This window comes from Triturus cristatus, chromosome 12, assembly GCF_964204655.1.
Source record: "Triturus cristatus chromosome 12, aTriCri1.1, whole genome shotgun sequence".
Lineage (NCBI taxonomy): Eukaryota > Metazoa > Chordata > Amphibia > Caudata > Salamandridae > Triturus > Triturus cristatus.
Window position 1 is genome coordinate 527,850,987 of NC_140595.1, and position 25,312 is coordinate 527,876,298.

At 42.2% G+C, this 25,312-nt stretch overlaps 1 protein-coding gene across 2 annotated transcripts in view; it reads right to left on the reverse strand.

The window, feature by feature from the left end:
* The window catches only part of SLC12A3 (solute carrier family 12 member 3), a 297,158-nt gene that overhangs the window by 139,934 nt on the left and 131,912 nt on the right, over window positions 1-25,312 (reverse strand). For both annotated transcript variants that reach the window (XM_085637358.1, XM_085637357.1), the window contains exon 15: window positions 11,629-11,728. In XM_085637358.1, the coding sequence (XP_085493484.1) occupies window positions 11,629-11,728 (100 nt within the window). The remainder of the gene's footprint in view (window positions 1-11,628; window positions 11,729-25,312) is intronic.

A 25,312-nucleotide genomic window follows, 5' to 3' on the forward strand; every position in this document is an offset into this window, starting at 1 on the left:
TTTCGATCATAGTCTCATAATTTCAGAACTGACACGTTTTCAATAAGCTGCACAACGGAGCCATAGTTGTTACATATTTATTTTATGCAACTAACAACCACTGGCAAAGACAATAGTACTGGCTTGTTACATGTTGTATTATATATCTGGATGCAATTACAGTAGCAGAAAAATACCAGACGGGCGGCACACTATGCCAAGCACAGATTTTCAGCTTCTGCGTTTCTAAGCCACGTCCTTAATTACATCGGCCACGCACCTTTGAGAGCCCCCACCAGTTTTTTTGATCACACTTAAAGTCCTGGAATATGGTTGTGTGCCATTAAAACACTGCATATTTTTTTTTATGCTTCTTGGTAGCATGCTTGTGCTGCATATTAAGGAGAGTGTGCTTGTGACTTTGTTGCTATGTATTTATATTGTACATGTTGCATTGGGTGAAAAGCAAGCAAGCTGTTTGCTAAGATCTGACACCTTATTGTATTGGCTTTGATGCTTCTCACAAGTGGAAAGGGCAGAGTATTTTTGCTGTAATATTCTTATGGTGGAGCTCCTATTTTAACTGTTGGAAGACCAATTGTTCCTAGTGTGGGAAGCAGTGTTACACACAGCCATACTACCAGCAGCAGGAAAGCTGTGAAGCCTGGTGGTGATAGCAGAAACGCAAGGGGCGGGTGCGTGAACATTTGGATACCTTGTTCGTGGGCAGATCAGCTTGAGAGCAGAGTGAACCCGGCACATCCCCACGTACGCTGGTGGTACCGCTCCAGTCTCCAGTGGACACTAAACATTATGTGGGGCAAGACCCGATCTTTTCAGTTACTGATGAGGTGTTTTAAAACCTGCTGACCGGCGTCACTGCATACAGGAGATCAGCAGCCTCTGTGGAGGGTAGTGCTGAAAGTTTCAGTACAATTCAAGTTACTACATAGGTTAAGTAAAATGAGCTGCATATTTTGTGTGTTTCTGCTTGTGGCCCATCCTGTGAGAATGCACTTGTGACATCCACCCAAGAGGACACATCCTGGTGTATCATGTTTCCTCAGCCTCTCATCAGTCAGCCCAGAAAACGTGCCAGGACAGGGGGTCTCTTGAGATGCATCGATAAGCATCAGATCCACACGCTAATGTTGGAAAAGGAACACATTATCGGAGTCAGCCGAATCCATTGCTTCCCTCAGTGTAGGACATTTACTAGACAGTTACAGTTTTGCTGCAGCAGCAGCCATGGGAGCGGCCCGGCCCCCCGCGGCCGCCTGTGCTTCAAGAGAAGAGGAATGGAGAGAGGCATGGTGATAAGAGGGGAAGATAAGATTCTTCCTGTTTTTCTTTCTAAGCCATGACAGTATTTTGCGAACTTCTTGAGCTGTGCAGCATGTGAGCATCTTGAAGCGCAGCCATTAAAAACTAAGCCCGCAGAGCAGCCCCGGCTCTATCCCTTCCCTAATGGCCACGCTATGGCTCAGCGAGAGAAACAGGAAGAATCTGATCTGCCCCTCTTGTGACCATGCATTTAAGAATAAACAGGCTAACGGAAGAAATGTTGCAAAAATGTAACAGACTCGCTGAGTAACCAAGAGTGACTCAGTGAGCTGGCCTGCCTCCGACACTTTTGGAAAGTTAGCGAAGGGATTAGCAGTACAGAGCTGCTTTTATCCGCATGGGATCTCCGACAGCAAAGGAGATACAGCAACCGCGGCTCTACCCCTCCTCCAATAGCCACATCCGCAGAGTCTGAGAGGCAACAACGGAGGAGCAGAGATAAGAAAGCAATGCCTAGTTGAAATCTAATCTCGACATCTGCCACAGAAAATAAATGCATTTAACCTGTGAGTTGTGCTGGGGTGAAGTCACCATTAATAAGCGATCCGCGGTTGAAAATGTGAAAGCATTATGCGACACAGGGAAGAAGTGCCATTTTAAAATGTAAACGTGATGTCTGTAAGCCTTAATGCAAAATATAAACAAGGTGTCTGCCACAGAAGAGTGATGTCTCCTTTAACAAGCTATCATCCAAACGGAAAAAAGGATTGTGCACAAATCCACGTTAATTAAAGAATGTAGAAATACACATGAAGCAGGGGCAGTCCGCCGAGAGGATCTATTCTAAATCAACAAAAGGCGGGAGTAATTAGACATGCTGATGAAACAGAAGCATGCATTTCTAAAAGGCACAAACGGGAACCAATTAAAACAAAGAGGAGGGCTTTCAAGCCACAATGTACATTACAGCATGCCTCGCAGAGTAGCGCATGCGCTGCCCAGGCTCGACCTAATACAGTGCATAAATTGTCCGTCGTGTTAAAACATGTAAATCTACTGCTTACAAAATTGTTACCCTCAGTAACAAAAATGAGTCGCACTCCCGAACAGGAATTCTATTCCATTTATTGAAATGAGGAGTTGGCAGGCAAGCACCCTACGAGTGTCGGTTCTCCTGGACCTTGCTCTGGGTAGTTAGTTAAGTCCAATGTAAATGTTTATATCCTATATTAACGTCAACTTCCTTTCTATCTCCCAACTTTTGGGAGTTGGAGTTCATCAATCCAAAGTGCTCGGTAATGCATGAAAACATGAAGTTTATCAATCAGATCAAAGTGTAACAGTGAGATAAACTTGAAAGATTGTGAGAGAGCGCATTTGAATGCAAGATTTTTTCTTTTGTCTTTTCGCCCAGTCTTTTTTTAAATAATATTATTAATTGATCATTAATCTTTTCCTTAGGAAGAATGGTCCACATACATGATGTGTGATAAAAGCATGAGAGGTAAAGGCATGTGTTGCTCCGTCGTACATCCCGCACAGACATAAGACTTCAGCCCGTGTTGGTGTTCTTTAGTGGTTTTGCTACAGGTGGTGTATGAGTTTGATGCTGTGCCTCCTTGTCCTCTTATTTCTTTTGTTAGCTGACAGCATTCCAATGTCTTACTCTCTGTTTGAGTTGTAAGTAGTTTTTATGGAGGCTACAGATCAAGTCTCTGTCTCAAAGTAGGATATACTGTGGCACATGTTGTTTGGTTGCATATGTCAGTGAAATGGGAGTCAGTGAGCCCTTGTGTTGGAAGAATCTGCAGGTTGAGTAGAACTAGGCCAGTTACAAGAAGGGGATTCGGAGGTGTCATTGACGGAGTCTGGCATTTTTTAGAGTATCTGTGTTGTCCCTCTAGGGTGCAGATTGATGTTTTTATGTTGGTTGGTTGATGTCTTCGCTTGAGTTCTCCAGCTTTGATTGCATTCATTGTGTGTCAGAAAATTGTATATATTTTGGTTGGCTTTGTGAAAGATAGATATATTGTGTCTTGATTTCCTCTGTGTCATAATAATGTGAAAGTATATTTTCCATTGGTGTGGATTGTATGGAACGCCTGTGCTATCAGTACCTTTTTAGTGTCATCCTGTGCCATGGATTCTGTGTCGTGAAATGTCACAGTAGAGGAGCAGAGCTCACAAAACATTGGGCTCCTGTTGGGATAATTTTAAAATGTGTTGCTTGGTTCCAACTTAATCAATAGCCTAGTGTTGTCTGAAAAACAAATTAGTAAAATGTTGTACCTGTACCTGGAACTTTTATCAATGTGTAAAATACTCCAAGAAAGGAGTACCTAAATTCCATTAGGCTTGTAAGGGTAAACATTTGGATCTTATGGGGCAGCTTAGTCACTGAACTTGCAGGAATTCTGAGTGAGTTAAACACTTGCTGCTGAGTTAGGCACAGAACTGGAGTTCAAAACTCAGAAAGTTTAACTCAGTCTTTCATCATTTCGAGTTTGATAAACTGAAGACTATTAAATCCATTAATAGCAACAGCTGATGTTTGGAAGTGCCTAAAATGCTGCAAGTGAAGTACGAAGCGCTGTGTAAAAAATACAAGTTATGATTATTATTAGAATATTGTTAAGCCAAGGGAGATTTCCATGCAGACAGATATGCCTAGCAATCTCAGGATCTCTAGGTACTCGGAGACTGTAAGTTCTGCTCACATACATTGGCTCACATTCTTTATTCTTTATATATGTATGGTTACATAAATAATATTTATTTAATTCACCGACCGCTTTTCCTCCCACAAAACACATTTTCCTTATATATCACAACGTTTTAGGCACAATGTTGGATTTTAAATTAATTAGTTAATTCCACCTCACTTTTCACCCAAGATCCCGCAAGTCCATTTAGATTTTTATTAAATGTTCCCATAAAGGTTGAATGTTGTTATTGCTTCAGTTTTACTAGTACTTGGTTTAGAAAACCTGGTAAATAGTAACTTTTCACATGATATTTGTGTCTTTCTTAATAGTTAGAGAAAAGTTAGACTTTAAAAAAATACACGTTGTCTATAAGCTGAGCAACATTATTAGTACTTTATAGACTTTCAAATAATTCTGTATTTGATACCTTGCAAAGCTCCCTAATTTGTGGTACAATATACTGGTTTCTTAGATGAATGGGCCTTGGACGTGTTAACAGTATGTGTTCGGATGGTTCTCTTCCGTTTGTGGAGTCTGATGACTCGTCCCTTGGTAAACTTGTCCCTCCAGGAAGCGGTCACATCCCTGCACTGCACAGTAATTAAAACGGAACTGTCTTAATTCATAATCACGAGAAAAAGCACAAGACACTGGCAGATGTTTGTTCTGCATTAATGCCAAAAACTTGCGCAAGATTTTTGGACTGCAGCTAGTTATGATCTTCGCCAGGGACCCAGAGGACAATCATTTTCCTTCTTATTGGTTTAAGGGATTTAAGTGAGAATGCACAGGTATTAACCACTTGCCAACCTGGTCCATATATAGCATGTTATAAATAAGGACGTGCACTGTAAGTCTCAAGGCCGGCTCTAGGCATGTTCTGGGTGGGCTGCAGCAGAGGGCACGTGAACTGTCCTGTCTGACTCTGCCACAGTGATGTGCTCTGAAGAGGAGCTCCAAAGCCCCTGGATCCTAAGAGTGTAGCAATCAGTAGTTCAGCAGGTGCAGTGAAACCGGGCACAGTTATCCGAGGGTCCCACTGATAATCATGTATTGCGGTTTTTTTAATTACCAAACCTGGCCATGGGGACATTTTAATATCTCTGCATTAGGACCCCTGGCACTCTTGCTACGCCACTGATGGATCCAGACCTGCTTTTTGGGCAATATCTACATGATGGTTTATACAAGCCTGTGTGAGCCGCCAGTGAAGACTATATTGAGCCGCAGGTCCAGTGCAGACTCGCGGGGCACACACATCACATCATCTCTGGCCCACCCACCACAGATGCCCTGCCAGACCTGTTGCTGAACATTCTGCTGTGCTAAGACACAATCATTCACAAATCAAGTCTTTGGTTAGTCTCTAACCTGTAACTAAGCCTGTGCGATCTTCACTGGCCTGTCGTTAAACAGGACTGTGTACAACGACTAGAGAAATAGAGGTAATTAGTTAACGCACACCCTCCAACACATCAAGCCCTAACCTACACCTGATTCTTTAACATACAGGATAAAAGGGGGAACTAGTTATATATAGGATGAAAGAGAAAGTAATAACCCAGGGTATAGTGACATGCTTCATCATAGGCGGACTCCTCCCACTCAACAAGATAGTACCGTCAGGGTGACCTTGCCCTCAATGAGAGGGAGCTCAAAATAAATGTTGCTGGATAAGCAAGGGATCCTGAACCCAGTTAAAGCTGATTCTATGTGTACTCGTCATAGTCAATAATCTTTATTCGGCTTAACTAGCCATGAAAGAATACTAAAAGACATTAATTGCATCAAGAACACCAACATCTGATTCCAGCCTAAGCCAATTACCCAGCGCCGGCACTGTAACATTATATTCCTTACTCAAATTAATTTGCTAAGTCAAACATAGTGGCTTCCACTATCAATATACAATAGTTAGACAGGCATTTAAAAACATCACAAAGGGAAACTATAAGTCATGCCAGTTCCTAAATTAAGGTGCTTTTCTACTGGCATTTATGGCAGCTGAATACACCTCCTGAATTTCCAGGTTAATTAAAAACAATAACCTTTAAATGTGCACGTTGCTTAAAAAACAACCTAATAACAATTCATGGCGCCATTAACATTTCCAAAGGCATTATCACACCAGACAAACAGTTTAAACAATGCTTTAAAAACAGTTCGAAACAGTAGCAAGGTCATGCGACTTTTTGCATATGGTGATTTCGGTGAGACTGCTCGGAGTGTTATTACTCATATCTTTTCCTAATGGCCAATGATACTTTTATGTAATTGGCTACCACACTACAAATATCAGGGGTAGCCAGTAAATGCAAACATGTAAAACCATGCGTACTCAAAAGAATTCCTTTTATTCAAGGGAATGAAGGACACCATTTAAAACACCGAAGTTGGATTCACAGTGAGAATTATGTCTCAGACATCCCTTACAAGTGTCAACATTTTTCTGCCCCCAGTGATAGCCCTCACTAGTTCTTGGGCTTCATTTGGGATGATGGGATCCCTGTTCTAAGTAGTAAGTCTATCTTAGTGTAGAGGTTTTACCTTCCCAATGTTTATAATGTCTTAATATCTAAGAAGACACACAGCAAAGCAAAATATGTAATAATAATTAATAAGCATGACTGTTTTCACTCATCATGCACTAATACCTGTGGTTTATCGGACCCACGTGAATGTTTTAAATCTACTTTATTGTGGGACACACGTGAATACACTGCATAAACAATGCAATACCACAATCATGAAAAAATGCCATGCAATTATTTTAACCATGTTCCTACTTACCCAAACTTTGGGTTAATCAGGTCAACTGGTCTCGGCAGAAGGGGACACCTTTCGTAGTTATATACTTGTAAGGAGATAAGAACCAGTGTGTGAACAACAGTTACTACTCCAAGCCATAACTTAGAGGACCCAGGAGCAGAGCTCGGTTGATGTTATGATCCTATGAATAGTCATGGTGGAACCTGGTTTATATTAATTGGAAGACACTCTTTCATGTCTGAGCCAGGCAACACATACCTTTATATATTGATCTGGGCTTAGTCAAGGCAATTTACAATCTAAGTGCTGGAACTCGTATAGATTTACATATTCCACTGGGTTCTATCCACAAAGTTCCTTTGGCCATAGCGAACCATTCCATGTGGTTGATAACCCAAATAAAGGAGCAACACATAGATAAGAGACCATTCTTGAATTCCAGACCATTACAAATGACTGGATGAGAGCTCACCCAAATTATTAAATTTCAATAGTCCCATTTAGTCATATTATTTTTCAAGTGTCGAACAAATTTACAATTTTAATTAGTATCAATTATTAGTTCTGTCGTTATATTCCCTCAGCGCTTGGAGAGGTTCTTCATTATATGTCCATTTAAATTGTGATGTCAAAAGTTCCTGATTCTGCTCTTACAATATTTGACAACCAATCCATTAAAGTTTCACTATTGATCCAAGTGATTTAACATCTGTTATAGGCTTATGAGATTGCAATTAAGGAGGCTCATCTTATCCATGTAAAACTATGCAGGGATAGGAAAGGACACAACTTAGAAAGGGTAGTCATGTCTGTTGAGCGATGTATGCAAATTGGAAGTGGATACATTGAACAGGAGAAGTGCTAAAAGGCAGCCTTGTTTTACACCCATAGGAATGCTTTTTTTAGTGCTGCATTTTTCCATGCTCATATTAGCGACTGCACTAGAATTCTCATAATGTAACAAGAAATCACTTAGAATGTCCTCTGGAATCATTATTTTGCACATCGGTAAATATGATAGATTTATCAATTGTATTGAATGTGTACTTTAAATGAATAAATGCACAAGACAGGGATATATCCTGTTGAAAAATAGGGAGTATTGCCCTCTACTCAACCCATTCCAATTTCATATCCAGTATAATTCATGACAAATCTTCACTGGTTGGCATAACATCAGTAAAAGTGATCGTCCTCAGAAAGTTCACACACTCTTTTTAAATATGGAAACCATCCCCATCTCTTTCCAGCTTTTTGGTGCGATGTTAGTGACCCAGCTACTTAAAACAACTTTTAAATTGTACCTCTGTCTGGTTATACCTGCCCAATCGCCAGGGTCAAGAGCTTTTGATTGTTTTATAACGTTGATTCCATCAGAGGAGTTCGCCCATTTATTAGCTGCTGGATGATTCACATGGTCAAGGTTTTAAACAGCTGCTTTAATATCTGAATCGTATGCCTTTTCTTCTATAGGATAACAAAATCCTTCTTTTCCTCAAAATTTTATTATCAAGCCATGCTTAATCTTTTCTTGATGTGCAAACAAAATTCCCATAATTATGTTACGTAGCACTTTTAAAAAAGGAGGACAGTTCTTCATATAATATATATAATATCTTCTAGATTTTGGAGCCATAATTAGGAAAACATGAGCCCAAGTATGATAACATCTCATTTACTACTATATCTTCCTCCCTCTTATTTGAGATAGGTATAATCTGAGGAAAATGATCACTCTCCACCTGAAATCCAATGTCAAAGCTCAATGTCAGAGAGAGCCACTCAATCTTAATGTGTACATAACCCAGTATAATTTCACCCATACTCAACGGTTATGTACATATAGCGGACACGTCACCCTGGCACCATTGGGCAACTCCTTATTATTGTATAGAATTATATGTATAGAATAGAATCGTGTGCAATAGTCAATGGCCTTGAAGTCTTCTAGCTAGTGGGTGATGGGCTTACACAAAGTAACAGCCTGTCGACCGCAATTCTGCAACTATTCTTTTTAGGTCACACCTGTCTGGTTGCAAAAGATCTATTGTGAACTTATAGTAGGTTTAGATACCATCATTGCTTACTATTGGTTGGCTTTATTGTCACACTAATTTGCTTGTTTCTCATTTGAGGCCTTGTCTTCTTCTTGTGTTTGTCCTTCCTATGGGGCATAGCCTCTTTACAATCTTTTTGATCTGCTAACTTGCAGCCTTCCGTTGCTTACTTTTAGAGAACAACTTTTTTCTTTTTGATTAAGCACTCTATAAGAGTGCTAGTGTTTTCCAGCTGTCTTACTCATATGCTTTCCCTCCCTCCCTGACAGTCCATGGTATTCTCTCTCGTGTGTTTCCCACCCAACCCTACTCTGTGTTGCTCTCCACCTCATAGCATTCTTCCATAGCCCCCTGTATTGCTCAATACCTTGTGTGATTTTCCCCCTGCCATTGTGTTGCTCTCTCCCTTAAGCGCTGCTTTCCTCCTCGTTCTGGCTTTACTTTTTTTTGTTCCCCACCTGCTCCACTGTTGCTCTCCACACACTTGTGGTTCTGTGTTTTTTAATCTTTGTTTTTGGGAGGGCCAGGCACCAATTGCTGCCACCCCCACTTTAAAAAGAGCTACTTGAATTCCATTATTTTTTATTTACTAATCAATCTCAGATCGATAAATAAAAGAAATGGCACCTACATTATTACAAATGCATGTACATGTGTGGGGAAGTATGCATGCATATGTCATCACGCATATGTGTGCCTGCAAAATGAATACATTGACAAAGCCAATAAGTCCCAAAGGCGAGACCCATTGGCTTTGCCCATGCTTATTTATTCTGAGTTCCATATAGGCACTTATCACTTTCCACTTACACACAACTGTCTAGCAAGTGTTGCATATATCAGATATCAGTAACTTGGGACTTAGACGTCGCACACTCACAACTTAGACATTTCTGTCATTGTCCATTGTGCTGCTTTCATACGCTATGCCTTTATTAAACATAAGACAATGAGACATGGACACAATTTGTAAATTTACCTACCTGAGGACTTAAAAATAATAACCAATCCAACTGAAAGAGATCATTTCTTCAAGAAGGAGTTTCAAGAGAAAGGGGCATAATGGGGATGAAAGAACTTAAACAAAAGAAATCCCATTAACCAAATGAAAAACATTTTTCAGTCCACCAATAGCGGATACTAAAATGGACACTACTGAACATGTAGAGATGTACTTTCTCTAAATTTTTAATATATGATTAACATTCATCTAGTTAGATGTATTTACAAAGGCTACCACTCCACTCAATGCAACAATGAACAGAAAATTGAATTACACAAGAGTTAAAGATTCACACTCTTTGAGGAGCACATATGACAAGCTAATACCTGTGAGGTCAAGGCTATGGTAAGGACAGGCCATGATGGAACTTCTGTTAAGTATTCAGATTCATTATGATGTTGAATAAATGGCTGACAGTAAGCCTACTATGGCATTTCAGATCCCTATGAAAGAGAGGGCATTGTTGCCTTTGGATGGTCTGTATAGCACAGAGCTAAAACCTGGATATGAAAGAAGACTGCTACAGAACATAGATGCATAAGCACTGAGACATACTGATTGCTTCAAGCACATAGCTACTAAGCTCTATGATCAGTAATTACTACCAGTACGCTTAAAGATCCAATAAACATTGGACACCGAGTCCATCAAATCCTTGCATGGTTATTGGTCTTGGAATCCTGAGGCTCTCTGCACAGTCTGGTCCAGTTGGAGGTAATGCACTCAAGGTTGGGTAGACATACTTTCCTGAGCGCTATGCCATGGTAAATAGCAAACCCTATTTGAAAAACTCAATTTGCCTAGCACAGAACTTCCTGCATAGAAATATTATCCTCCCCACTGCACCTTCAAACAAACAGCTCTTCCATATTTTGCGAAAGCAACAAACTAAGGTATGTTTCTTTGAACAGACATTTCAATGTAGAGAAAATAAAACTAATATTTGCTTCAGTGGTGTTGTGTTTTAACACAGGGAGTGAACAGGTTTACTTAATTAGGAAGTATGTGATGTACACTACCTTGATAGAAAGGAGACTCACTAGCTCCCAAAAGTGGGTCCTCTTTAGCGATGCCCACGCCTGAAGACATTAAGGCAATTTATTCTGGCCTTGCATGTAGTTTTGGCAAGGCATTACCACCACCCATCCATTCCAATGCCAAACTGACTATCATGCTGTGCCACAAAAGCAGTGAGGGTGAGAAGTGAAGATCTAGTTGGGCAGGGGGTTGACGCAAGAGTAGTGAGTTGAAGATGCAAAGCATGGGATGAGACTAATGTAGAGGCAGAGATTAATGGGTAGTTGAAAGCACATCCTGCATGTCACCCTTCCAGCATGAACAGGCAGCAGCCATGCACCATCGAAATTTTACAATTACTTGAAAACAGCTGTCTCTCAGATCCTGAACTATGGCATCTGTCCATGTTTTATATTTTTTTGCATGGATATTCGAAGGCTATTTATCCAGCCATTATGTGGACTTCTCTGCTCCTAGGGTCTAATGAGATTCCATGATGCAAGTAACGCAATAGTGTGCCATTCACTAGCACATTAACCCTACTATACTCTAATCATACGTGACACAAATGATAACCTCAAGAGCTCATAAGAACCGCCTGAGTGAACACTCAAACCCATTTTGATACAACCATTCTGATGCTCTCTACCTTCAATGAGTAGCAACAAATTCTCTCCTCCGTCGCTCATACAAGGACTGTACATCAAGTTATAAAGGCACATCAATGCTTGCCCACCACACAAAACGGCCATCTTCCATCTTAACAATTCAAAGTTAAAACTAAAATCAGGAGATCATTGCAAACTGGCCTCACCTGTAGTTCTTGATGTGCTCATCCACCTCATTGAGTCCCACAGAATAATTCAGCGCCATGTTGTAGGAGCTGGCCTGCACAGATGAGCCCCAGTTTGCCTCTGAATGGAAACACGTGAGGTTAGCCTACTGCATTCACTTTAATGAGGAGCAATTTAAAATGCCACCGCCTACCCACATGCCCTTCTATCCCCAAACATACCCTATTGAAACCCAATTTTACAGCAACTCTTCTTTTTACCTCAGTTCGGTCAAGCGGCTACGACTGCAATATTTAAACTCAATTAACACCTACTGCAGAAATATCCTAGAAATACTTTGTTATTCCTGCACCTACTGTCTTGCACCAGTACTGTACAATGGCTTCCAAAATAGGACCTTCTTCGCCTTTTATCTTCCAAGTAAAAAAACAAAAACATTTATTAAATAAAATTTATATATATGATATTTCCATAGCGCAAACCTATCCAAAAGGCAGCAGTGCACCATACATGACCAAAGTCAAGCATAAAGTCCATGATTAGTAGAAGGGTTATTGCATTGTGTTAGACCTGACAGACTTAGGGTGGTCTTCCCAAAAACTTTTTGCCTTACTCATCCATTTTTGCTGGTCTCGTTTTTGTTGGCCATAGGACTCTGCACTTTACCATTGGTAATCAGTGCTAAAGTGCATGTGGTCTCCTCTAAGCATGGTAAAATTGGCTTACACCCACAGCACAAGTTCTAAAAAAGAAGTGGGGGGATTAACCAAGTTAGGCAGAATGCAAGTGACATGGTGCGTGATGTCACAGCTCATAACTCACAGTGTGTGGCATTGCACGTTGCATCATAGGAAATGGCATCACAAGAAGTGACATCAGATCTTATGACTTCACACATCTATTTGGTACAAAAGGGGGTGGTGATGGACGGAGCATCAGAACCAATCAAACACTCACACCCAGTCAACAGATCTGGGTTTGATCCATCACCGTTCTTTAGCCCACAATGCCACCCCAGTTCAGACATGGCCATATGCAAATCAGTCTGACCCTGTGCCTCATGGGAACAGTCCAGCCCGAACTGCCAAGCCATGTCTTCCCTGGACCGGAAACAAGCTTCCTAGGACCGGTTTCTGGCATTTCAGCCGTCTTCAGCCAGGCTTGCTTGAATCCAGTGGCTAAGTGAGCAAGGGACTCACGTCTGAGCATACCCTGCCAACTTATGGCGAACAAAGCGGTACAAAAGGGGGTGGTGATGGACGGAGCATCAGAACCAATCAAACACTCACACCCAGTCAACAGATCTGGGTTTGATCCATCACCGTCCTTTAGCCCACAATGCCACCCCAGTTCAGACATGGCCATATGCAAATCAGTCTGACCCTGTGCCTCATGGGAACAGTCCAGCCCGAACTGCCAAGCCATGTCTTCCCTGGACCGGAAACAAGCTTCCTAGGACCGGTTTCTGGCATTTCAGCCGTCTTCAGCCAGGCTTGCTTGAATCCAGTGGCAAAGTGAGCAAGGGACTCACGTCTGAGCATACCCTGCCAACTTATGGCGAACAAAGCGGTACAAAAGGGGGTGGTGATGGACGGAGCATCAGAACCAATCAAACACTCACACCCAGTCAACAGATCTGGGTTTGATCCATCACCGTTCTTTAGCCCACAATGCCACCCCAGTTCAGACATGGCCATATGCAAATCAGTCTGACCCTGTGCCTCATGGGAACAGTCCAGCCCGAACTGCCAAGCCATGTCTTCCATGGACCGGAAACAAGCTTCCTAGGACCGGTTTCTGGCATTTCAGCCGTCTTCAGCCAGGCTTGCTTGAATCCAGTGGCAAAGTGAGCAAGGGACTCACGTCTGAGCATACCCTGCCAACTTATGGCGAACAAAGCGGTACAAAAGGGGGTGGTGATGGACGGAGCATCAAAACCAATCAAACACTCACACCCAGTCAACAGATCTGGGTTTGATCCATCACCGTTCTTTAGCCCACAATGCCACCCCGGTTCAGACATGGCCATATGCAAATCAGTCTGACCCTGTGCCTCATGGGAACAGTCCAGCCTGAACTGCCAAGCCATGTCTTCCCTGGACCGGAAACAAGCTTCCGGTGGCAGAGTGGGCTAAAGAACGGTGATGGATCAAACCCAGATCTGTTGACTGGGTGTGAGTGTTTGATTGGTTCTGATGCTCCGTCCATCACCACCCCCTTGTGTACCGCTTTGTTCGCCATAAGTTGGCAGGGTATGCTCAGACGTGAGTCCCTTGCTCACTTTGCTACTGGATTCAAGCAAGCCTGGCTGAAGACGGCTGAAATGCCAGAAACCGGTCCTAGGAAGCTTGTCTTTCGGTCCAGGGAAGGCATGGCTTGGCAGTTCGGGCTGGACTGTTCCCATGAGGCACAGGGTCAGACTGATTTGCATATGGCCATGTCTGAACTGGGGTGGCAGAGTGGGCTAAAGAACGGTGATGGATCAAACCCAGATCTGTTGACTGGGTGTGAGTGTTTGATTGGTTCTGATGCTCCGTCCATCACCACCCCCTTTTGTACCGCTGTGTTCGCCATAAGTTGGCAGGGTATGCTCAGACGTGAGTCCCTTGCTCACTTTGCTACTGGATTCAAGCAAGCCTGGCTGAAGACGGCTGAAATGCCAGAAACCGGTCCTAGGAAGCTTGTTTTTCGGTCCAGGGAAGGCATGGCTTGGCAGTTTGGGCTGGACTGTTCCCATGAGGCACAGGGTCAGACTGATTTGCATATGGCCATGTCTGAACTGGGGTGGCAGAGTGGGCTAAAGAACGGTGATGGATCAAACCCAGATCTGTTGACTGGGTGTGAGTGTTTGATTGGTTCTGATGCTCCGTCCATCACCACCCCCTTTTGTACCGCTTTGTTCGCCATAAGTTGGCAGGGTATGCTCAGACGTGAGTCCCTTGCTCACTTTGCTACTGGATTCAAGCAAGCCTGGCTGAAGACGGCTGAAATGCCAGAAACCGGTCCTAGGAAGCTTGTTTTTCGGTCCAGGGAAGGCATGGCTTGGCAGTTTGGGCTGGACTGTTCCCATGAGGCACAGGGTCAGACTGATTTGCATATGGCCATGTCTGAACTGGGGTGGCAGAGTGGGCTAAAGAACGGTGATGGATCAAACCCAGATCTGTTGACTGGGTGTGAGTGTTTGATTGGTTCTGATGCTCCGTCCATCACCACCCCCTTTTGTACCGCTTTGTTCGCCATAAGTTGGCAGGGTATGCTCAGACGTGAGTCCCTTGCTTACTTTGCTACTGGATTCAAGCAAGCCTGGCTGAAATGCCAGAAACCGGTCCTAGGAAGCTTGTTTTTCGGTCCAGGGAAGGCATGGCTTGGCAGTTCGGGCTGGACTGTTCCCATGAGGCACAGGGTCAGACTGATTTGCATATGGCCATGTCTGAACTGGGGTGGCAGAGTGGGGTAAAGAACGGTGATGGATCAAACCCAGATCTGTTGACTGGGTGCGAGTGTTTGATTGGTTCTGATGCTCCGTCCATCACCACCCCCTTTTGTACCGCTTTGTTCGCCATAAGTTGGCAGGGTATGCTCAGACGTGAGTCCCTTGCTCACTTTGCCACTGGATTCAAGCAAGCCTGGCTGAAGACGGCTGAAATGCCAGAAACCGGTCCTAGGAAGCTTGTTGTTCGGTCCAGGGAAGGCATGGCTTGGCAGTTTGGGCTGGACTGTTCCCATGAGGCACAGGGTCAGACTGATTTGCATATGGCCATGTCTGAACTGGGGTGGCAGAGTGGGCTAAAGAACGGTGATGGATCAAACCCAGATCTGTTGACTGGGTGTGAGTGTTTGATTGGTTCTGATGCTCCGTCCATCACCACCCCCTTTTGTACTCACACATCTATTTAGCAGGTCTATCATTACTACATTTGAGCTCATTACAATATTTAACAAATTAGATTTTGCGTCAGAATTGTGCCAAAAAAGTGACAAAACCCAACGCAAAATCAGGGTCTCAATTTAAATTTATACATTTATTTTTTAAAACCCTGCCACAAAGATATTGGCAACAAGGAGAAACATGACACTAGATCTGCTCTACTTAATTGGTTGCAAAGTCTGTATTTTAAAATATCTTCTGGGGTTAACGCACCTGCTACAGAGTTCTTAGTGTGCCAACTAAATCAGAGGGAATATTAATAATGGTAAATTAACTCTGGAGGTTAACCTATTTGCTGGATATATGTGTTTTGTCTACTCCCAGCTTTGAATCAAAATCGCATGGAGAATTGTTGTGTATCCCGCAAAGCACATTATGTAACATGCAGATGACAGATTTTTATTATTTTATGTAAATGGGTAAGTGAGTTACTGCTTTTAACACAGAGATCCTTCTGTTATTTGCAGTTCATAAATTGTAATCCTTCTAATACAACACAGTGACATGTGAAGGACTTGTGGCTCCTACATCTTGTAACTCTCACTGCCTTATGTAACACATTCTGTACATTGATTTACACACATTGATTTATTGCCAATGTATAATGTGTACCTGTGATGCAAAGTGCTCTGATACCCTGCAGTAGTATGAGTAGGACTATAGGCGCTATAAAAGAAATAAAACAAAATAGTGGTATTTACATTGATATTTGTGTAAATACTTGAACAGACCAACACATCTGACATGAATATCTCTTATAGACAGGGACTGAACAAAAGCATGCCTCTTAAGTATTTGTGAAGTGATAAAAAGCTGTGTGCCTTTGTTTCCCCTTCATTGGATTTGCATCTAGGTGTGAGGTCCAGATAGATCCCAGCCCGGATACTCAAACAAAAGGAGGCCTGATGATCCCTTAACTTGGGACTTTGTTATGGACCTAGCTGGAATTTGATAAGCCCCTTTTTCGCCTGCACGTTGCTGCTCGGAACGAAAGCAGACAACCTGCAGGCGCTGCTGAATGTATCCCGGTGTCTGGGGGATCTGCGAGAGGACACACATGCAGGTGGACACAACACTTAAACAATGTCTGTTGGGAGTGTTCTCAACGCCAAAGAGGGGAGCCAAGATGAGGCACAGGTTTGCCCTGCTGGGACTGGGGCTAGCTGAGCCGCGTATAGGTATCAATTGGGTGTAACCTAGACTGTCCACTGAAATCCGAAAATGGTTGGCAGACACACGTGAATGCGGGGTGGCTGAGGAGAGACAGTTGAAAGTAGTGTGCACTGATGAGAATCCAGAAAGGGACCTGGAATTGTGGGGGGATATGTTTGAGAGCTTGACTGCAGTGCTACTGCTGGATGATGGCTCCCGGCGTTTCTCAGGAATCAGGGGCTCCTGTTGTGGATGAGTAAGAGATGTCCCCTAGAGTACCCCCGGAAGAATGCAGGTGCGTCTGTGAGTGGCGGGTTGCTGTGTGCGCTACCATGGAGAGTGCAATTGTTAATCTGTCTTTCCCCTCCTTCTCTCCCACTCATCCCCTCCTTTACCCTCCCCTTCCTCCTCTTTATCCTCTGCTTGCTCCCCCTCAGGACTTGCTGCTGCTGTTTAGTTATCTTTAGTTTTATGTTTTGCTAATGTATGGACACGTTTCTTCAATGGCTGAGTTTGATTATTGTTGTACTGGTTGTACCCTAGAGTGCTGAGTGCAGATGGGATGGAGACGGGAGGTTCACCAAAACATTTTTACCAGGTGTATACTGCCTTGTGTTGTGTCATATACCATGGTTGGAATGTGTAGTTAAATCATGTTTTGCAAATAAATAAAAACGTGCTTGAAAAACGAAAATGTATAGCGTTTCTGAAAATCCCATAAGGACAGGTTTACCATATTTCTGTGAGGCCTAACCTCTAGGCAGGGTAGGCGGTGTCCACCCAGTGAAAACGCCATCTACACGCATGTACCCTCGAATTGTACCCTACTTACATCCAATTAGAACATTTAATCAACTTGTAAATCCCTAGTAAAGTAGTAAAGTGGTACTACATGTGCCTAGGGCTTGTAAATGAAATTTTGCTAGTGGGCCTGCTGCACTGATTGTGCCACCCACTTAAGTGGCCCTTTAAACATTTTTCAGGACTGCCATTGCACCGTATGTGAGCATTTTAAACAGCTGTTTCGACCTGGCAAAATAAACCTTTTGCCAGAACTAAATTTTCCTTTTTCAATACATGTAAGTCACCCCTAGGGTAGGCCCTAAATGCCCCATAGGATAGGGTGGAGTGTATTTGAAATGTTGGACATGTACTTTTAACTTTTATATGTCCTGGTAGTGAAAAACTCTTAAATTCATTGTTCACTACTGCAAGGCATACCTCTCTGATAGGATAACATTGGGTCCCCTAATTAGATTTAATGAGTAATAACTTTCAATTGAGAGCAGATTGGAATGTCGAGTTTGGGGTTTAAAGATTTATAATTTAAAACCCTCTTTAATGGTAAAGTTGGATTTTAAGTCACAATTCTGAAAAGGCCACTTTTAGAAAGTTGTGGATATTAATAGCTAGATGAGCTCTCAAGTTAAACTGATCAACCTGTTAAACTAAATATACTGAGATAGTACTATCTTGGTGGGCAATACCTGAGGTGGTTCTACCCTGCCACCACATTAATTGAAAGATTCAAACTAGAGCAATGTGTTCTAGACAGGCTACGCACAACCTAAAACACTCAACTGTTAGGGTGCATTATCAATTCATCCAAAACTTAGTGGTATAACAAGATGTGAAAACCAATAAGGTAACGATGTTATACATAAACAATATGCTTTAAAGGCGATTCTGATATTCAAATAATAGAAGCAAGAACAATATCCTTCTTCTGGGTCAGGGAGGAGACAGAAAAAGCATTAGTAGTGAACATTTCTTCTGCTACTTTGTCAAAGGCGCAAATTGCGATATTGAATAAGGGAACATCCTTTGTGCCTACATTTCATACCACACCATTTAACACAGAATTAGAACTTTACAAGTTCATGAGGAAACTTAGACTCCGATATTTCTTCTCCAAACAAAACTCTATGAGTACTGAATCCACAGATTCGGAGTACACAGAGTTCAAACCTAAAAGTACTTTCACCTCTCCCATATCTCATAAGGTTCTCAACACTCTTGAAACACTAGTGAAAAGAGATCTTTCTCTTTTATCGACCCCACCAGAAAAACATCACAACTTGACACCCACGGACAGAAGAGCACTTAAAACCTTGAGAAGTGACGAGTCACTAGTGTACCTCCAAGCTGATAAGGGGGGTGCCTTGGTTATCATGGATCGTAATCTCTTTGAGACCAAAGTCAATGAGATGCTGTCTGATGAGTCCACATATTTACCATTGAGCTATGATCCCACATCTGAATTCCAAGCAATCTTGGTACATATACTGACGCATGCTAAAGACATGGGCTGGATTAACACTAAGACATTTGATTTTCTGTATATGAAGTTTCCACGCAGGCCATTCATTTACATGCTTCCTAAAATTCATAAAAGTCTTCAGGATCCTCCACTCCGTCCCATTGTGTCAGGATGTAATTCTATCCATGAACCCCTGGGGCACTATTTAGATACTTTCTTACAACCTTTTGTGCAATCAGGACCCACCTATGTGCAGGACACGACTCATTTCTTGAAGTTATTAGATGATCTTACTTTACCATCTGGAGAAACAATATGGTTAGGTACAGTGGACGCAGTATCTCTATACACTTCTATAGCTCATGCTGAGGGCATTGAAGCAATTAAGTGGGCCCTGCTACAGCAGGGGGACATTCCTGCCAATAAAGTTTTTCTTATAGAACTATTGCAGTTCTGTCTCTTTAACAGCTATTTCAAATGGAAGGAGAGATATTTCCTTCAAACCAATGGTACATCCATGGGTTTTGCGGGGGCACCGAGCTACGCAAATATTTTCATGATGAAGTTCGAACAGGAGAATGTACTGAATGACACGTCCTGGACTGATCACCTCATCATATATCGTCGATATATTGACGACATCTTCATCATGTGGCGTGGAGAGAGACAGGATTTAGAAAGGAAGCTTATTGCACTCAATGAATTTAATCCCAGGATTCAATTTACATTCACTCTATACAGTCGGTCAATTTCATATTTGGATGTAAGCATTGAGTTACAGGGATCCAAGATTACCACTAAGATTTTCAAAAAATCCACTGACCGCAACAATACATTACTTTACAATAGCTTTCACCCGGGTTCTTTATAAAGACACCTGCCATTTTCTAAATTTTTGAGAATTAAGCGTATTACTTCAGATCCAGCACAACTGAAGGAAACTCTTGAACAAACCAAACATGATTTCTTGACACGGGGATACCCAAGAGAAATTGTGGAAGAATCAGCAACAAGATAAGAGGGGTTCCCAAGATCAGCACTTTTGGAGAAGAGAACGAAAACACCAGAGAAAAGGGAAGTATTTGTTTCCACTTTCTCGACCCACTCTCCTGCTATCAAAAAAATTATATTGAGCAGATGGGATGTGTTGCAAACAGAGCCCGACTTTGGCAATCTTTTCAAAGAACGACCGATTTTTGCATACAAACGGTCTCGCAATCTCAAAGAGTTGCTAAAGAAACGAGATACCCCAGATTTACAGTCACACAAAGGCATGATGAGATGCTACAACTGTTCACATTGCAATAATGTGATTTTGGGTACACATATAGCACACCCTTGGTCAGGCAAACAGATCAGACTTAATTTCGCAGCTAATTGCAACACACACAATGTTATTTACATAATACGGTGCCTGTGTGGCCTGTACTATGTTGGTAAGACCGAAAGGTCCTTACGAATTCGCATCCCAGAACACAAAAGTAGGATTTGCACCAGAACATTGAGTTCCCCTCTAGCAAGCCATTGGGTAGATGCACACCACTCAATAGCACAATTAAGATTCAGTGTGTTAGAAGTCGTCCAGGAACATCAGGACAGAGATATGTCAAACTTCATCACCCAGAGGGATACATTTTGGATTAGGCATTTGGATACAACGACCCCCAAGGGTTTGAATGACCGTATGGAGTTGTCATGTTTTTTATAGGGTACCAGTCTGGTGACACCAGATAATTTATATTTTCATAGTTAATTCAGGGAGCAAGGTCACTCCGAGCACTCACATTAGCCTCTTGAAGCCACTCACAGTACTTCGTTTCTTTCACCTTATATTAGAATCATAGAGGTCTATACAGATATTGACTTACTGTATGTACTAGCATATGGTTTATTTATGTGTTATATATTCGACTGCATGAGATGCCTCACCTATCAGGGACAACAGTTGTATATTTTATTACTTTAATTGGTCCTTCTGTGTAGCAATGGATACAGTGATGCTATTCAGTTTACTGTTTGTAATATGTGACATGCAACATGAATCGATGTTTCACTTATTATGGTTACCTTGTAAAACTAGAAGGACTTATGCAAATTGCATCATAAGAACAATTGTATAGGGGCATGTTTCATGTTCAACATGATTATTTTAGTGATATAACAGTAAAGAGGTTGTTTGTCTGTAATTAGGTTCCATGACATTTATTGGATGTTTTTATGATGTGTGATAACAATGTAGTACACTGTTGCAATATGGAGACGAGACACTAATTTCATGTTGTCATACTGTCATATTAGTATATAACTGTCTTGTATTAGAATGAGACCCTATGATGATGCATTAAACCTGTAGATGTTTTACATTTAATGCTTGATGCACGAAATTTGTTTTACATCAATCGCAAATCGTGGATGTGACCATTATGATTATCACTTGTATAATGCATGCTGTTAGTCCTCTTGCATGCAATTTCAGTTTTTAAATAGGCGTTTCAGACTTAAGTTGTTTGTAAGTCTGCCATCAGCATGACATGGAACTCGTTGAGTCAACAGCTGTGTCCCAAATTATGGAGCCCTTTTCCATCAGGCAACATTATGGTTTCTACCTTACTGGTTTTTGGTATACAAAGCGTGGCTTTATTCTTTTTTTTGCTTTCACCTTTACACCTTACGTGAGTATTAATCATCCAGTAATTCAGTGCATTAGTATTCACGGATTTAATTCACTAATCCACAACTCCCCTCTCCAATATAGCTGACTTCACGATCGCAACATATTCCCTATAGTCCGTCCTCGATTTTCATCACATTGACGTAACACGCAGCCGCTTGCAGTGGCCTAACACATTTCTTAATTGGCAAAGTTCACCGGGTGGTTTTCTCTGGCGTTCGCACTGAATCCGCACTTTGGTTACATCAACAGTGAGTAAGATTCATGTTGTTTAACATCTATTTAGCCCCAACTTAGATGGTCGCCCGCATTTTCATACTATCTTCACCCGTTTACGTTATATTTTCTAGATTCATTGGCCATAACATTCAGCGTTGTTACGGTTATATTGGAGTCGAGTCTACCTGTGGGTCTTAATTAGCACTGATACCTCACTTGATACGGTTTGTTGTTTGCGCTCTAGCGCATGTTAGCTGGATATTCCCGGCGCCGTAGATGCCTGGTGAGTCTTCATTCATTTTTAGGTCTCGCTGAGCCCCAGCGCTTGCGCTGGCTCGGAGAGACATTTTATAGTTGGTATTTTCAAAGTGCTGCCGTGGCCTAAAGCCTCAGTGCACGTGAACGTGCACGCGCGCAGCGCCATGTGTCTTTCCTCGGCAGCACGCGATCGCAATCGCGATCACTTTCACTTTCGTGGCCGAGGAAAGTGGCGAAAGCTTGTTCTATTTCTTTGTCTTCTTGTTCTTGTTCTTTTTCTTCTTCTTTTTAGTCTTCGTCTTCTAGTCCTCTCTTAAAACGTATTACTAACCATGTTAATGATACTCATTTTATCAGCCTCGAAAGATGAAAGGCTGAACATACATTTACAAGTATATGTGAGTGCATAATTTGTGCACGTTTCATGTTTAAACCATGTAGCTGCTTTTGATATATGTTTGTGTATAAATATATATTTTAGTTTTATAACGTATATGTTCTTGTACAGTGTGTGCGCTATCGATTAACGTATTTATAACCTTCTGGATTTTATCCAACAGGCACCTTGCAAGCCGGAAATATTATCTCAATGCTGCTGGAAACATTACAAGTCTTAGAAGGCAAGGTGCTGCGGGACAAAAAGTTGTGTTATTGTGTGACACCTGGCATGAAGGGTTCTAGCATTTAAGTCTTAGGGTGGCTGTTTTTTTGTTTTGTTTTTACTTGCATAAGGTGTGCTCCTGGGAGTACTGACACTGCAGTTCATCGGTCTTTAGGGAGATCCTTAGACCTGGCACTTAGTTTTGGCACTTCTTCTTTTCTGTACAATATACAGAATTAGATTGAATTTTATTTTGACAATACCCCAGCCTGCCACAACAAAGGAGTGGACTGTGTTTGCCCTGGACTGTTTGACATGAACCGCATCCACTTACATACCCCTTTTCAGTTAAATAAAACATATTATTACCAAATCCTGAGTTTTTAAAAAACCAATCATATAGATTAATCCCAATATCAACATGTGACGTACAGACAATGCTCACTCACACCAACGTAGCAGGTGCAGTGGCCAATGAGCTGCCTTGCGGGTTATATCGCGAGTATACGACAATATAACTAGTGCTGAGCGATTCGAGACAAGGGCACAGGAAGTACTTTGGAACTGCCCACATGGACGGAAGCAAGGGCCAAAGAAGGGTTGAACCATTTCGGAGCATTGTAAGTTTTAAACACTTGCATCTGCTGTTAATACCAGCAGGAAGTGTTGTCAGAAGTTCTATGAAACTGTTTCCTCAGCTCCTGTAAGTGCCGCTGCTTATGAAGGCTTGGCAGAGCTTGACCCTTGTGTGCCTCTCCTGTTGGCGCCTGAAATATTCCTTCCCGTGCTTCGACTTGAGGTGTCTTCTCAAAGTCAAAGTGCTGATGGGGTAAAGTGCTCTCCCTCCCTGCTCAGCTGCCGCATTAGGATTAGGGCACGCCTCCTGGCATTCAGCTTTTTCCCACTCCTGCGATGGCTGAAGGTCTTCTAGGGATACAGCCTCTCCCAGCAGCAGATTCAGAGGAAGGCCCCGCAGTGCCTTGATGCGCGCTGTCTGCCACTGCAGAGCTGGGAAACGGAAACAGCAGCCATGCGAACTCCTAACTGCTCAGGTCTTCTTCTCCAGGTAGACGTGCCGCTTGCCGCTATGACACAGCCACTATGTGAGGTGGTGGGGGGCTACCTGAACTCTTAGCTAATCTGAAGCTCTGAATGCTTTAATGTGGAGAGCAATGGGACCCTCACTACGAATGCCACACCAAAAATCAGCTTCAGGCCAGGCTTTTTATTTAAGAGTGCGATTTTATTTTGTTTTTGGGCCATATAGACTGTGGCTATGTCCTCTAATGGTGGCTATGTCCTCTAATGGTGTCCTCAAGAGACATTTGAGATGCCATCAGTAATGTCATCAATGATGTCATTTAACATGTCAGGCATGATGTAACGTGTGAAGTCATAAGCAGTGCACCAATGGCAGTGGCACACGTTATAGTTAGCTCAATAAACTGTAACTGATGAATTTCATTGTTTTTTTTTAGTTTTTAAATGTTAGTTTTTGTATTATTTTAACCCCTACTATGACACAACTTTAACCTTTGGTTTTTCATTGATTTTCAACTTTTGTTTAACATAAGCTAAAATCTTATTACCTTACCAAACTATAGCGTCACCTTAACCATAATTAAATATGTTATACAATTAAGACATAAATAATTAATAATTTAGAGAAAAACATAATTTTAGGCAAAATAGTGTGCAGGCACATACCAGTTGAAACAGTGCCAATCCAAAATAATTGATCCTAAAATTGTCATCCTGCATTATGGAAGTTGAAATTGTAACACACACCTTGGGAAGTCACATCAAAGTACAATGGAATACTTGCGAAGCGTTTAACACTAGACCCCGGGTCATATTTACAAGGGCATTGCGCCATTGGAGCATGAATTTTTAGGATGCTCTGGTGGTACTACGCCCTGCTTCATAGTTACAAAGCTGCGTCAAGCCACTTGCCATGGCTTAACGCTGCTTTGTAAATATCATGCCCTTTCACACAGATATCTATGTTCCACCACAACACCATTGCTTTTTGGCACTGCCGCAGATTTACAAGGATGTGTAAATCTGAGAAAGCGTGAAAAAAGAATGCCACTGAATAGCAGGCATTAGATGCACACAGTGAGGAGAAATATTTTTATTTCTCCTCATTTTTAGGTCTCGCCTAGCTATTGCGTTTGCGCAATTGCTATGCGAGACTCTAGTAAGGGGCATTTAAAAGTGCTCCCAAAAGTGGATTGCATGGCGAGCACGCGCACAATCACGTGCATCGTGCCGCCATGCAATCTGTTTGGCATCGTACTTCAAAGGGATGGCTCCCCCACCTGGAATGCGCTCCCCCGCCCCCGCCAAGCAAGCACACAAATTTGCTTTCACTTTGCAGCAGTCTATTGCCTCCTGTCACACACGTCCTCCTTTCTCAGTTACAATCATCTGGAGCATCAGCAGCCTTCGTCTAACTAAACTCACTTAGGGCCACGCATTTGGTGCTCCGAGTTTCTCGGTGTGCACTTAAACTGCAACTAAAACCCACGCAAGTCTCATGATATAATTAACAAAAACTAATTTATTCATACATAAAAGGCCATTGCCGTAAAATTGACTACTTAAAAAGACAT